Source organism: Rousettus aegyptiacus, unplaced genomic scaffold, assembly GCF_014176215.1.
Source record: "Rousettus aegyptiacus isolate mRouAeg1 unplaced genomic scaffold, mRouAeg1.p scaffold_m13_p_5, whole genome shotgun sequence".
NCBI classification, from domain to species: domain Eukaryota; kingdom Metazoa; phylum Chordata; class Mammalia; order Chiroptera; family Pteropodidae; genus Rousettus; species Rousettus aegyptiacus.
The window spans coordinates 1457355-1472569 of record NW_023416308.1 but is presented as its reverse complement, the minus strand read 5'-3'; the positions used below and the strand labels follow the sequence as shown (position 1 = coordinate 1472569).

The following is a 15215-nucleotide window of genomic DNA, read 5'->3' as shown; positions in this document are numbered from 1 at the left end:
GAAACAGAATAGTCCCGGGGGCAGAGAGGAGGTGTGTCGCCGCCCCCTCCTCATTGCGTGGGGCCTGGAACCTCAACTCGTGTCCTGAGAGGACGTGGGTGGCGTGGGACCCGAAACCGGGTGTGCCGCAGGGCGCGGCTGGGCCCCGGGCCCCGCACGTGGCCACACACACCCGTGCGACACGCGCCGTTCCGGGCACGCGGGCAGTGGGCAGGCCACCCAAAGTCCCGTCAGAGTCCTCGAGCAGCCGGAACCAGGCGACTTCACCTTCGTGGCCAGACCTCCGTCACGCAGAGGCGGACGCACGGCAGGACCGTGTTGCCCGTGGGCGGCCTGAGCGGGCGGCCGGTTGGCGGAGCTTGCAGCCCGGTCCCGGCTCCCGACGGCAGCGCGTGAAGCGGCCACTGCCACCTGCAGGGATGGCTCGGCGTCAACGCGGCGCGCGGACGGCGGCCCCGGGAGAGCCGGCCTGACCCTGACCCTCCCAGGAAGCCAGGTCCCCGGGCCGGGGCACGTCGGGCTGTGGGGCGCCACGTGCTGGCCCCGGACCTCCGGGACTGAGAGCCCGCTTGGCGAACACTCGGAAGCATGCGCCACGTCCCCTCTGACTGCCGGCCGTGTGCCCGGGGGGCGTGCTCGGGCCTCTGGCTTTCACGCCGCTCGTGCTGGGAGAAAGTGCCTCACCGGGGACGGTGACGGTGACTGGCAACGTGGACTTTAGCCAGGGCGGGGGCGGGGTCCTCGGCGACGCGGCGGTGACTGTCGGTGACGGCAGCGGGTCGTCTGGCAAACGCAGTTAAAACCCAGCGGGGTCGCCGTCTGCCCGGCGAGGCTCCTGGGAGGCGCCCGCGGGGCGGTTGACGTGCGCAGCGAGTGGCCAGCGGGGGGCGCGTCGGGCCAGGGCGCCCCTCGACCGTCGCCCACCTGCCCCACCCCCCCTGCAGGCGATGGACCTGGGCGTCCCGGTCCTGGCCAGAAACATCCCTGGGAACGCCGCCGTGGTGACGCACGAGGTGACGGGGCTACTGTTCGCCGACCCTCAGGTAAGGGGCGCCGTTCCCCCCGCCCCCGCCACGGCCCCCGCCCCCCCTTCCGCGCATGCGCCTCGCCTTCCGGCGGTGCCGCGCCCCCGGCGTGCCCCTCGGGGGCAGCACCCCGGGTGACACACGGCGTGTGCTGCGCCCACACGTGGGGGGACAGAGGGCTCCGGGGAACAGGACGCCCGAGTCGCATGCCCGGTGCAGCCGCCGCCGAGCGGCGTGACCCCGGCCGGGCACGTGGCCTCTCAGAGCGCGGGCTTCTGACTTCCGAGACGGGCGCTCGTCCCCCGCGGCCCTGGGCCTCCGGGACGCCGCCCCCCACCTGGTGCCCGCGGCCAAGCGTGCAGCGTGAGCCGGGTGCTCGTGCGTCTGGCACACACGCCCGTGCTGGAGCACAACATGCAGGGGGCCCCGGCCGACCACGGGCAGGGGAGGTGCGCCCAGTGAGGCCGGGGCGCGCGCGGGCGCCAGGCGCTCCGGCGTGTGTGGGAGGGGCTCCCCATTCGCCAGGTGCCAGGGTCCCGAGCACGTGTGTGAGCGTGAGTGTTGAGTGTGTGTGTGAATGTGTGTGAGTGTGTGTGAGTGTGAGTGAGTGTGAGCGTGAGTGAGTGTGAGCGTGAGTGAGTGTGATGTCTCAACCCAACCCCATGCTTGCATTGACTCTCATTTTCCTCCAGGCCGGCAGGCGGCAGGCGGGGCAGGGAGGCGCCAGGCGGGGCAGGGAGGAGCCAGGCGGGGCAGGGAGGCGCCAGGCGGGGCAGGGAGGCGCCAGGCGGGGCAGGGAGGCGCCAGGCCGGGCAGGGAGGCGCCAGGCGGGGCAGGGAGGAGCCAGGCGGGGCAGGGAGGAGCCAGGCGGGGCAGGGAGGAGCCAGGCAGGGCGGCAGGTGCAGGCGGGGCTTTGGCTGCCACCCCCTCCCCAGCCATTCGCCTCCCTTTCTCGCTCCCCTCCTCTGCAGGAGTTCGTCCAGCTGGCAAAGAGACTGGTGAGCGACCCCGCCTTAGAAAAAGGACTCGTGGCCCGCGGGAGGGAGTACGTGAGGACCTTCCACTCTTGGCAGATGGAGAGAGCCACTTACCAGCACCTCGTCAGGACACTCGTGGGGTGCGCCGAGGACTGAGGGCGCCGGCCTCCGCCGGCCATCGGATTGCAGCCCTGGGCGAGTGGCCCCGGGGCCCGCGGGGCCCGCCCGGCCCACGGAGCGGGCCAGCCTCGTGGGAGTCGCGGACCTGTGCGTCGCAGGGCGGCTCACCCCAAACTCTCCACACTTCCAGGTCAACCCGGAAACATGGCGACCAGAGCAGGAGACGGGGGCGGGTTTTAGGGAGAATCGGGGAGAGAATCGGATTAGCTGCTTTGGGACTTTCTTGGGCCCAGCAGGGGCTTATTTGAAGCCGTCACAGCGGAGGCACCTGTCCCCCGTCTCCTGATGACCTACGGGCCGGCAGCGTCTGTTCAGAAAACAGAAACATGGGGAACAGGTCCCGGCGGCGTGTTTCACGCGGGCCAGACTCTCCGGCGAGGCTGGGCCCTGACCGCACGCAAGGGGCCCCCGGCGACACTGGCCTGGGCCTGCGCTGCCCTCCGCCCAGCCGGGCGACGGGAGGGGAGCGGGCGCCCCCTGGAAACGTGGGCAGATCCCGCGTTGGCTCCGGCTGCTGCTCGGCCCGATTCCAGGCAACGCTGGGTTGCCACGCGGGCCACGTCGCCTGTGGCCTCGAACCCCGCACGTGACCCCGGGTGGACCTGGGTCCACCACGTCCCTCCGCCTCCTCCCAGCGCCAGGCGCCCAGGGCTGGCAGGCCGGGGTCTGAGTGACGTCTCCCGGGATCCAGCGAGTTCTGCCGAGGGCGGCCCCCTCCGTGGCGAGGCCCCGGCCACCCCGGCTCGGCGTCCCTGAGGACAGGGCTGCTTTTTGTTTCGGTGGCTGCTGCCTCTGAAATCGTTGCAGTCCCGGGGACATTCCGCGACGGTTAAGAGGGGGTGCGTGACGTGCTCCGCGGCACGTGTGACGGAGAAAGCGATGGGCGCGCAGGAGGACGGGCGCCCAGCAGGCCCCGGCCCGTCGCGGGCGTTTGGTGACGTCAGCCCAGAAGCCGGCGGACGCGGACCGAGGGGCCTCCCCGTCCCGGGACGCTTTGCTTTCTGATCACCGTACTTTTAAAGAAACGGCCAGACCTACATCTAACTTTTTTGAAAGAATAAGCCTCAAATTAAACTTCTTAACCCCTGGCGATGCGGGACGAGACCGGCATGTGCAGGGTCTGGGCCGTGTCACTGGACGCCACAATCTCAGAGGAAGTCCCTCTCCAGAAAGGCCACCGGCTGGGAATGGCAGGTGCTCCTCATGCCTAGGACCTGTGGTCCTGCTCGCTTCATACCCCCCACCTTTTCGGCACGTGACGGGCACAGGCCCCCGGCCCCCTATCTGGGCATAGCGAGGGAGGGGGGACAGACGGAGCCCACATTCGGGGCAGACGGCCCGGTCTGAGTCTGGAAGGAGTGGTGTCACCTCCGAAAGGCCCAGCCTCGTCTCGGGTCCCGTCCGGTGACGCCGCTGGGCCCCGGAACCTCCTCTCTGTGCATCGTTATCCGACCTGGTCGCGTAAACGCGCACGAGACCTCGCACGCCTCGGGGAAGGGCGTGTTTTCAAATCAATAAAGTCTGTCACCGTCGGCTGCACAAACACAGCCACCGTGTGTTCTCATTCTGGGCGGCGTTCCGCGAGAAACAGCCCCCCAAACCCCCTGCCCCCCTGCCCCCCAGTCCCTGCGCTTTGAAGATGACGACGCGGGTGGGAGTGGAGGGTCTGAAACGCCATCGCGTTCAGCGCGGAGGACCGGAGCCGGGCAACGCTTCCCGAGAGCCGGCTGGTTTCGGTCTCTGCTCCCTGCCTTTGCGCGCAAACACTTCGCGCACCCTTTTCAGTCTGCTGAGTCCGGGCTGGGGCGACTCGCAGGGTCCGTGTCCAGGCGGAGCCGAGAGGACGACCTCCGTGCCCCGAGGGGCGCTGCGTCTCGCGGGCGCTGAGGTCCGCGGTGAGGAGCGGCGGGCACAGCCCCTCGGCGGGCCGCGGGCTCGGCGCGCTCAGCTCCCCGTGAAGCTCACGCCTCTCCCGCCCCGCGGCCTCGCAGGACGAGCACGGCGGGGTCTTTGGGGTCTGGAAAGTTCACCGCGCGGCTTACGGTTGGCACCAGCCAGCCACGCACGCTCGCCCTGCACACGGCCGCACACGGCCCGGGGGTCGCCGTGCGGCCCCGGCAGACCGAGAACTCGCCGCTGCCTGACGTTGGCACCGACGGCCGCCCCCGCCTCGCGCAGTCACAGGTGGGACGTTTTCTGAAAAGCTCTGCGCCCTCGCCAGGCGATGGGGCTTCAAGGGCCCCTTGTCCCCCGTGCTGGGCTCGGGAGCCGGCGTTCGCCCAGGACGCGGCCTTTTTCCTTGAAGGGTCTCGGTGGTTGAACCCGCCTGGTTGTCACTGATCGGCTCCTCCAAGTCGGGGCGTGGGTGGGGGGCTGGCTCTCCTGTGTCTGCCCCTCCTCCCTCGTCCTTTCTTGCATCTCCCGTGCCAGACCCTCACGCCCCCTTTGGGGCGCAGTGTCCTCTTGGGGTGTCGGGGGGGCTGATGTGGGAGCGACCCACAAGAAGACGTCCCTGTCCGAAGCCGGCCCTTACCGAGCAGCGGTTCCCAGCCGCGCTTTTTGGCTGATTTTCACCGCGATGGCCTCACACGCGCTTTGAACAGGGAACGGTCAGTGAACAGGACCAACAGATATGGCCATCGGCTTGAGTGCCCACAGCCCACACGCGAGGCCACGCGCTCAGGAAGGTTCTAGAAGCCGGGGGCGGGGTGAGGCGGAAGGGAGCCGCCCTCGTAATGTGTGGCTTTCGGTCGGTTCCACTGTTAGATAGAGAGCTGAATCTCGAGCAGGAACGGGGTAAAGACCGTCCTTTGGGGTGGGGCGAAGGTGGGGGGACGGGGGCTGATTTCATTCTGTTTTCGGAGCCTCTGTGCAGCCACTCGCCCGTCCCAGCGACAAGCAGTTCCTGGAGCGCCGTGGCCAGGGTCCACTCCGGGGTCCAAGGACGCAGTGCGGACTGAGCCCCCCGCCCGGATGGGGCGTCGCCGTGAACCTGGACTGGGCAGGACCCCGCGCCGGCCATCGGGCAGCGGAGTCCACCGGGGGAGTCGGGGGCAGAGCCGGTGCGGATGTGGCCGCCTAGAAACTCAGCCCCAGCGCCCTTGGGATGCAAACCCCAGCGGAGACGCCGCAAGCCACTTCTCAGCGGAGCCGAGACGCCAAGGGCCCCGCCGGTGCCGACGCGCAGGGAGAGGCAGGGAGGGGCGTCCGCCAGGAGGGCGGACCTCGGCTCCATCGGTGGCCGCAAGCTCGAGCAGAGAGACTATTCTTACAATCTACCTCTCTCAGGCCCGTAAATAAGCCTTGAAGATCCAGCAGAGAGAAACTTCTGCCGCGTCACGAAAGCTCTCTTCTTGGGAGCCGAGGACAATGCCCTCGACATCGCTCTGCGCGCTTCGGAGAGCCTCGCCTATCACAAGCGGTTAGAATGGATTTTAAAATGGATTTTCTCCTTCTGCATCTGCTGTGAAAATGCGCTCAGTATTTCTCCACATCGGCGAGGTTTATAACCGGGTGTTTGTGAGTCGCCGGAGAGCCAGGGCCGAGCAGTACCCCGCGCCGAGCCTCTCGCCTGGGCGTTTGGTGCCGACTCCTCCGTCGTAGAAAGAGCTGGAAAGCCGCTTCCACGGCCTGAGTATCCGCTCGATTCTGTTTGCTGAGGAGGCTTCGGCCTCTCTGCTCCCTGCGTCCGGGCTCAGTGGGCCCATGAGCAACCATGAGACACGCGGGGATTGAAAAGGCAGCCGCGCGTGTGACTCGAAACGGGGTTACCCCTCCGCGTCGGCGGGTAACAGCAAGCACCAGGCGCGCTCTCTGCGCCAGGCACCCCGCTCGGTGCTGGCGACGGCGAGCTCGGCCCCCGCCCGGCGTGCCCAGAAAACAGGAGAGATTTATGTTCAGGGAGAGCGTGGATCGCGAAGCTCCTCCCTTTCCCGCGTGACTTGGGTGGAGTCACGGCGTCCGCGGGTTTACCAGGGCCGGAGACCCTCCAAATTCCCAGTCTGCGTCTCCTCAGCGGGCAGCCGGCCTGCTTTCCCCACTCATCAATCACCTCGAAAGGCTTGTGCATCGGACCCTGTGGAAGCCCTCCGTCCGGCGTCCTGGTCCGGGCGGAGCCAGCAGGTGGCTGGCCCGTCGCAGCCCGTCACAGGCGGGCTCAGGCTCGGGGCCGAGCTTCCTCCCACCTCCTGGTCCGCCTCCCCTGCTCCCCCCGCAACCCACACCTGCTCTGTCTAGCCTTGCTCACTCCCCACAGAATGAAACGCCCACTCTGCCGCGGCCCGGGGGCAGCTCGCGGACCTCGTGGTCAGAGCGGCCCCCCGCTGGAGGGATCCTCCCGGCTCCCGCGAGCTCGCGCTCTACGAAGCCAGCGCCGTTTCCTGTTCGGCCATGTCCGTCTGCACCGTCGCGGATCGTCCTCGCGAGGGCCCCATAATTTTACAGGTGAGGCGACTGAGGTGCCGAAACGTCCCGAGGTGCGGCCGAGCTGGTTACGGGGCTCGTCCCCCCTCTCCCTCCCTCTCCCCCCCCTGTCTTGTTTCTCGCCCCCCTCCTTCTCCCCCGCCCCCACCCCAAGCACTGCGTGTGGCCGTCCCCACGTCCCGTGCAGTCGGTCGTCAGCCATGTGCTCGGGACTGTAGTCGTCACGCGGGTTGGACAAGCGTTCGACCAGGCCAGAGGGACCCGGAAGGGATCAGACCACGTGACCCCCAAATTCTCCACTTTGGCATATGGATGATCTTGAGCCGAAGACCACTGAGAATCGACAGAGGCGGAAAGAAGCCTGCGCGAAGCCTGTCTGCGGGCAGACGCCGAGAAGTGCGAGAAATGCGTCTGCCGTCAGCCCCGTCCCCCGGGGCGCTTCAGGGCCATGGCCAGGATGGAAAATCGGCCTCACGACCGAGCCTCACTCAGCAACCGTGGTCTCCCTTCAGCTGCCCGTGAATCTGCCTTCCCACAGTTTAGGGCCCTGGAAGCTCAGAACCCGTCCGTTCACCTTGTCACTTCTGCACGATCGTATTTCTCTTTTCGAGTCTCCGGGTCTGACCCCCTCCTGGGGTTTTAAGTCATTCCTTGGAGGCTGCCCTGTCTGAGCGTATGAAGTAAACCTTTTCCCCTGGTCTCCTGCCTCGGTCTCAGAAGCTCCTAAGAGAGAAAAAGATTCTTCTCCCCAGCGGTACCATCGGTTTTCATACGAGCACATTTATTCCGAATGAGTCTCATGGTTATAATAATTGTTATTTGTTGGTATGTAGTAGAGAGCTGAGATTTTCGTCATTAGGTCTTCAATGCAAAAAGACTTTTCTTCTTTTCGGAATATTTTTTAGCTGCCTGGGAATAGCTATTGCTTGGATCAACCCCGTAAACCATGATACTGCCGTTATGCAATTTTTTTTTCTCTTTCTTGACAGCGGAAGAATATCCCAGGATATTAACTGATAAGCTTTTCTTTTTTTGCATGTGAGCGTGCACAGACACACACTATTCTTTATGAAAATTAGACAATTCTGAGCTTATTTTTTAAGGGGTGGAGATGGGCATCGCCTCAGTGAAATTCAGATCATAAAAGAGTGCAATCTCCGGCTTTGAGATTCTGAGCAGCTTTTGAATTTCATGAGAGAGAAAACCAGGCTTGAGAACAGGAAGCTTTTGAATTGCAAAGCAGGCGTTTTTGAGAGAAAAAGGTTTTAACATCCAGCGTCCAAAATGCAAGTCTAGACGTACTGGAAGCTGCGTCCTCAGGGGCCTCGGGCATCATGTCTGTGCTTGGATGATCAGACTGGAAGGCATGTGGCCGCCGCTCGGGTCACGGCTGGGGGCGGGACAGGCTCGGGAGTGAAGCCTGCAGCGAGTCTGGCCTGCGGAGTGGCCGGAGGGCGGGGACCTGGGCACCGCTCGAAGCCGCCCCCCCCTTCCGCGGAGCGTTTGGAGGCTGGGGGCCTCGAGGCCGGTCCCCGGGGACAGGGCGGCAGCGGAGGAAGGCGCGCTCTGTGTGGCGCCTGTTCCGAAATGCACCGCGGATGTTCGCCCTCGGCCTGCTGGACGCAGAAAAGCTTAATCCGCCCCGTTCCGGATGGACGTGTCCCTGGGGCCGGGAGGACCAACGTCAGGGCGGGCAGGACCCCGCTCCCCGCGAAGGCTCCGGGGGACACGCCCGCCTCGCCCGGTCCGGCCGCCGCTGTCCGCGAGCCCCTCGGCTTGTGGCAACGTCACTCTGGTCTCGGCCCCGCCTCCCCCCGCCCGGCTCTGGGCCCTCCACGCTGTGCGCGGAGCCGCGTCCCCCTAAACTTCCTGTGGCGAAGCCCTAACACCGGGACTGCGTCGGGAGGCGGGGCCTTAGGAGGCGATGGAGGTTAACTGAGGTCACGGGGTTAACTGAGGTCACGGAGGCGGGGCCTCCTCCAACGGGCGGGGCCGCGTCCTCGTGGGGCGGCGCCCCCGGGCTCGCTCTTCACGCACCGCGGCCACGCCACGTGCGCGCACAGCCCGGCGGCGGCCGCGCGAGTGCGAGGAGGAGAGGCCTCGCCGGACGCCAGCCCCGCGGGCTCCTTCATCTGGGACTTGCGGCTCCAAAACGGTGAGAAAAATGACTCCTGTGGTTTAAGCCCCAGCCTGCGGCATCCTGTCAGGCTGCGACCGACCGAGCAGACCGAGGCCCCGAGTCACTTTCCTGTCCCCTCGAGGGATTTAGGGCTCTCCCTCATCCGGGTCGACCTCGTCTGGAGAGCCGCGCCTGAGCTGCGTTTGCAACAGGGTCACGCTCGGAGGTCCCGAGGGGTCGTACCTGTGGGGCCCAGTTCAGCCTGCGACGCCAGCACGTGTCAGGGGCGGCCGACCTGAGGTGCCGGCCCGGGGCCCCCGGTTCGCAGACCGGGGCGTGCGTGGCGCCCCGGGGTGAGCAGAGCTCGTGGGCCCTGCACACTCACCTGCTGCGAGTGGCCCCGTGCACGTGGCCCCCGCGGGCAGTTAGCCGCGCTCCTCCCGGAGGGGGCTCATTAAAGGGGGGCACTCGGGGCGTTTTGCTCCAGGCCCCCACGGGCTGAGCCAGAGCCCCTGCTCTGTGGAATTAGAAGGCTGGTCCCACAGAAAAAGGGAGGGCCCCAGAGCACCTGCTACACAGGTGGGCCCTTTCAGAATCACCAAATCGCCGGGAGCTGCTTGTGGGCGTGGAGCCGGTGCAAACCCTCCTCAGGAATATTTGGTTGTGTGTATGTATGTTCATATAAGGCAGTCCAGAGCACAGAGTGCACTTGCCACTGGCCCTGTTGAATATACACATCGAATATACATATATTTAAGTGTTTAGTTAAATTCATATAATATATATTTAATGCACATGTTATCATTTATAAATTAAGATAATTCATGAATTTATAAATATAATTTTGTAAATGTGATTTCAGAATTTACGAATAAAATAATAAAAATTAAAATGATCCAGAATTAAAACAAAATTAATGTTATAAAGCATAATGAGAAATTATCGTTAAAATGGTATCTATCATTTTGAATATAACCAAATATTTAAATGTATTATTATCTGTCAACTTCATTGATTTTAATTAACATTTATCTGCAGTTACAAAATTTTTTATGGACCAGCATATATAAAACCAAATATGTAACTATAAGCCCTGGTCTAGCAAGTCCACTTCCGGGAATTCATCCCAAGGACAGAATCGGGGATGATTAAAACGGTTTATGTGGAAGGCAAATCCGTCCCAGCGTTAATGACGATGGGCAAAGATCTCAGGACTGTGTAGTCAGAACGTGGAACCGTGTGCAGCCTGACAGGGAAGCGGTCGCCGCCGCACGTGGAAAATAATTCCCGTTTAAAAAAAAAAATAGGCAGAATCGTTTCCGCATAAAAATAGACGCAGAGACCAGAACTCGTCATGGTCACGTGCATTCGGGTGATGAAGTCAGGCTCCTGTTTACTTCCTTTTTCTTTTTTCTTAGTATTTATTGTCTTATGCATTTTTCTGTGGCTTTCAAGTTTTTCCAAACTTGCGTTATTATTATTATTTTTTGTAGGTTAAGCATGATGCTTTAGAAATAATTAAGGAAATAAAGCAGGAAAAAACAGTCACTAAGCTCGGACTTCTTCTTCCCTCTGTGACGATTTCTCCAAATACTAAATACTAATCGAGGTGCTAATATGTATTTCTGGGACGCACTAGTTGAGGTCATGGCATAAAATGGCGGAAATCTCACCCTCTTTTTTCTGTGTATTTTATTGGAGCTATTTCTTCTTCTTCAAAAAAAGAGCCTTGAGCTCTTCATGGACAGCTGAGACCGTGTTGTGTTTAAGTCCTGCACGGGCTTCTGGCTTAAGGCTGCATTGCAGTTTTCCCAGAAGCAGTTAATAAAATGATAGCAAAGTGGGAGCCGGGCTTCTAAGTGGGGCGCCCTTTAAATCTGCGGCCGCAGCATTGAAAGCCAATGTGCTCATTTCACGCCCAGGCCGGCCCGCCCGTGACTTTAATCTGCGAGGGTGTTTATGGGAGGTTTAGAGTCACTTTGCACTCAAGTACAGCCTGGGGTTTAAAGGATCAGTCTGGCCCACGTGCTCCTCAACCCGCCTGAAATGAGTCGTTTTGTGACAGTCAGTTTATCGGCCATGTCAAGACCCTTCCGCATAAAACCTCAGTATTTGGTAGCGAGTGAGCTCAGCGGATTAATTTCTGACCTTCGGGATGCCAGCTCCCATTCGAAGGTGGCCAGGGTGATCCAAAGACCCAAAGGCCGGCCCGGGAGGGCCCAATTCGCCGAACGTGGATTACCTCTGAGCTCGCTGGGACTGTCATTATTTAATAACCTAGTTCCAAGAGCTGGAATCTCTCTAAAGAGAGGCTTTATTTTCCCTGGTGACTGGCGGCGGTGGTAAACTCTGTGGGGAAAAAGGACAACAGCCTTCTTTCTCTACGAGCAATTTATAACTCAAGTCAACTCAAAACCACGTCATTAATATCTTATCGTAACTGGATGCAAAGGCATCATCTGTCTTTAGACCCTCTTGTCTCTGCCTCTAGCTGAGTCTTCACTGGTGAGCGGCGAAGCCCAAAGACAAGGCGGCCGCTGGGGGAAAAGCTTCCTGGTTAATCTTTCTCACCCGTAGCATTTCCACGAACACAAAGAAACAGTTTGTCAAGGGCTTGTCATAGCGGTGGAAGCGTCCGTGTGGAAACCAACTATTTAATGCCTCAGTGGGAAGCGAGAATTTTTCATTAAGTTGTCCAGGGTGATTTCGTCATTCTGGGAAGTGTTCCTCTCTCTTCAGCTCTTTCGGGCTGGACAGAGCCACCTGCTAGAAAGGCGACAGCTCGATCTGGGTGTCCCGCTGCATGGCGGGGCAGCGTGCGCTCAGATCCATCGTCTCCTCCTTTGCCCTTAATTGATTTGCGAGTTCGTCTTTCCACGGTTTGCTTTTCACAGTGGACCCTCGGTTATCGACCCACGCCCATTCCGTGCCTCCCGCTTAGCCCGTTCCGATCTCATCCGGGTTTGGCTCAAATGGGACTCACCCAGGGGTCCGAGCACTTAGTATGCATCAGACACGGTCGCAGACATCGGGGCGTGTACAGCCACGGACCAAGGGAGGCATGCTCCCTGCCCGCATGGGGGCCGTGTTCTCGGGGGCAGAGGCAAACTGCAAACCAGCAGACAAACCAAAACAGTAATCCCAGGAGGTGGTACGTGCGGCAAAGACATAGAACAGGGCTCGAAGGTGAGACGTGTCGGTTTGGGGTGATCAGAGAAGGCATTTCTGAAGGAGGGGTGCTTACAGTGAGACGGAGTGATGAAGAGGCCACAGGCAAGCCAACAGCCAGAGATGGAGCTGCCGCGTGGAGGGAGAGTGAGTGCCCCGACCCTGGGGTGGGAGGGGACTTGGGGTGCCGGGGTGACAGAGAAGGAGGCCGCTGTGGATCGTACCATCTGGCGAAGTGTATGGAGGTTGGCGATGAGCCGGGGTCTCAGGTCGTGGAGGGTCTTGATGGCGATGTGTTTTCGACCCCAAACTAGAGAGTTCTAAGCGGGGGAGTGGCTCGGCTGGGGGTGCTGCTGTTAGGCGGATTGCGGGAAAGCTGAGCAGGTGCGGCCGCCGCGGTGGCTTCGTGGGATGGCAGTGGAGACAGGGAGGAGGGGACAGACGGGAGGTGCATTCGGAGGCCGAGCTGATGGCACGTGCATTAGAACATGCGGAGGACGTACGGGGGCTTCGCGTCGCCGGGGGCTTTTGTGACTGTGGCTCGAGCGACCGGGTGGGCCGTGGCCTCTTCCAGGACGGGAAAGGCCGTCTGGATGTGTGGCCGAGGCCGCCGCTGCCCACCCGGTGCCCCCTCTGCGCCCTCGGCCGCAGGACCCGGCTCTCTGAGCGATGGCCGTTTACTCAGGTGAAAGTCCCTGATCCCAGCTTCCCTTGCAGCTAGGTTTGACCACGTGACGAAATCCTGACCAATCAGATAAAAGAGGGGCTTCCAGGAAGACCCCCGAAAGGGAGCACCCCCAGAGGGGTGTGCCTTTTGCCTTCCTCCGCGTCCTCGCCCTGGTCCTTGGAATGCACGTGAAAGCGGGGCTCTGGGCTCACTCTGCGACCTTGCGGCCGAAGACGCCTGGGTCCCGGCGGCCCTGCCGGTCCGGCCGCCTACCTGGCAGCTCCTGCCGCGCGTGGGACCAGAGCCCGCTGTGTTTCCTCTGTGCAGCCGAACACGTGTGTGTGTGGGGGGGTAGAGCGTGATGCCAGGCCCGCCCGGCCAGGCGGAGGCAGAGGCGCCGCCTGGGCAGCTGGGACAGGCCAGGCGGGGAGTCGCTGCACGCATCCGCCGCCCGGGGCCGACTGGCTCATGAGCCGTCCGTGCGGATCCTGCGCCGGGGCGTGCGAGCCGCCGCCGGCCCCGCTTGCCTCTCGGCTCGCCGTCCCCGGCTCCACCCGACCCCGGGTGTGCGTCAGGCCCGTGCCCCTGGATTCTCCTCTAATTGCCGACCCGTGCCCTCGAAGGACCCCCTCGCTGCCCGGCCGCCCATTCAAAGTCCCCCGAGCCATTTGCTTCCTGTTTATCGGGGGACACGGTGGTGGTGAGAAGAGGCCTTTGCAGGTCCTCAGCAGCGCGTCTATCGACCCTCAGGCCGGTCTCGCGCTGTCGCCGCGATGAGCTCCTGTGTTCCCTTCTTCCCGGACGCTGGAGCCCGCCCATCGCGCGGGGACGTTCTCCGTCCAGAGCGGGTCCCCTCGTCGCCTTGCAACACGATTTCCCTTCTCTTTCTCGGCCCAGCAACGCGAGGCGCTGTAACGTGGCCGGCGTCTAAGAAAAGCTCCGTGCCGGCTCCCCCTTGGCCCTCCCCTCGCGACGAGTTCTCCGTCACAGTCACGGCTGTTGGTTCCCGTGATGAAGCGCCTTCGCCCCCAGTGCGGGCCGGACCCGCCTCGTCCAGATCGCCGATGGAACCGGGCAGTGTTCTGCGGGGGGAAGCCCCGGAGAACGTGCACGTTTCGCCCCCAGGAGCGTCCGCAGGTCGGGCTCCTGGGTTCTTCGCCTTGCCAGCCTTCCGTGGCTCTGTCTCCCCTGAGGAGTCGTCACGGCTTCGGACGTCACTTCCTGTGGTGCCTTCCTGTGGTCACTGCCCCCCTTCGAACACCCCCCGCGGGACAGCGCCCCAGCTGCCTTCCATAGGAAGGGCTCCCGTTATTTTAATATTCCAAATATACCTGATAACTTTGTTCTAAAAAATTACACCACAGAACAAATATGTTTGTAAAAAAGTTTCCAAATTGGGAAGCTGCTAAAATAGTTACAAAAGTTACCTGGATATACAATTCTATACACGTTGATAAGTCTGTGTAATGGTACTGTGGAGATTTAGAAGCCAGCTTGTCCCCTGTGAAATATTTCTAAACTCTTTTACCTTCTGGGAAATTCATTCTCTCCCTCCCTCCCCCCCACCCACGCACACACACACACACGCACACACACGCGCACACACACACACACATGCACGCACACACACGCCTGTGTCTGTCTGTCTCTCTCCACTACCGTGTAAGCTCCGTGAGAATCTGTGCGCGCGGCTCCCACGGCCACCAGCGGCGTGGGCAGCACCCGGCACCCGGCCGCGCTCGGAACACGCCTGCTCGTAAAGAAGCCACCGGGTGCCACGTTTCGTCCTCTGTGCCCTTCGAACCCCTGTTCCCGGCACATCTGGGCTTTAGAGAGAAACCGGTCACTGTGCAACCAGAAAGCAGCTGGTGACTGGCCGCCGAGTCCAGAGGCCTCTGGCATGAGAGGATGAGGTCTGTCTGCCCCCAATCTGGGCAGAAGACGCCGCCGGCTGGGGAGCGGCCGGGGCCAGAGCGTCCTGCGCCCAGGGACGAGGCGCGGATGGCGAGTGGACAGAACCCGGAAGCCCCAGAAAGCAGGCTCGGCTCCCAGATTTGTGTCTCACCCCTGCCCAGTGAGGACGTGTGACCCGGGGGTGGCCCGTGACGTGCTGGCTTTTGATTCAGCATGACGATGATGGGAGGGGTTCCCGACGGACCCGCCGAGATGGCTCGGATGATGCGTGAGCCACGGAACGCCAGAGCCAGGCGCTCGCGGTGTGAGAGGAAGCTGCCCTCTCGCGCTGACGCGGGGGCCGGAGAAACCAGGTGGCCTTTCCTCCCTGGGGACCACGCGCTCGAATGTGTCACCTTCTGGTAGAATCAGGTGAGGTGACGATGGCCCGGCTGCTCCTGGGGACAGATAGTGAGGTCCTGTGGTCTCTGCGGACATACTGCGTGTCCGTTTGTCCCTGTGACTGTGCTGGCACCAAGTGCTGCTCAGCACAGGCTGACCGAGCCGTGAGCACCCGCAGCGTTTGCCGAGTCAGGGGAGGGGCATTTCGCGTGTGGGCCGGCTCGGGCTACAGGAGGGGCTCCCGGCGGACCCGCCGAGGACGCCCAGGGGGTGAGGGGCCGGGCTGGGCCAGGCCAGCTTGACGGATGTGAATGGTGGCTTCCCACGGCTTGTTTCTCGTTTAGGAAATAGTGCAGGGCGTG

The 15215-nt window shown here is 62.3% G+C and overlaps 1 protein-coding gene across 4 annotated transcripts in view; it reads left to right on the top strand.

The window, feature by feature from the left end:
- The window catches only part of GLT1D1 (glycosyltransferase 1 domain containing 1), a 50680-nt gene extending 46951 nt beyond the window's left edge, over positions 1-3729 (top strand). For all 4 annotated transcript variants that reach the window (XM_036220811.1, XM_036220809.1, XM_016145978.2 and 1 more), the window contains 2 exons: positions 945-1043; positions 1997-3729. In XM_036220811.1, coding sequence (XP_036076704.1) covers positions 945-1043; positions 1997-2158 — 261 coding nt within the window. In that variant the 3' untranslated portion in view covers positions 2159-3729. The remainder of the gene's footprint in view (positions 1-944; positions 1044-1996) is intronic.
- The last annotated feature ends 11486 nt before the right edge of the window (positions 3730-15215 follow it).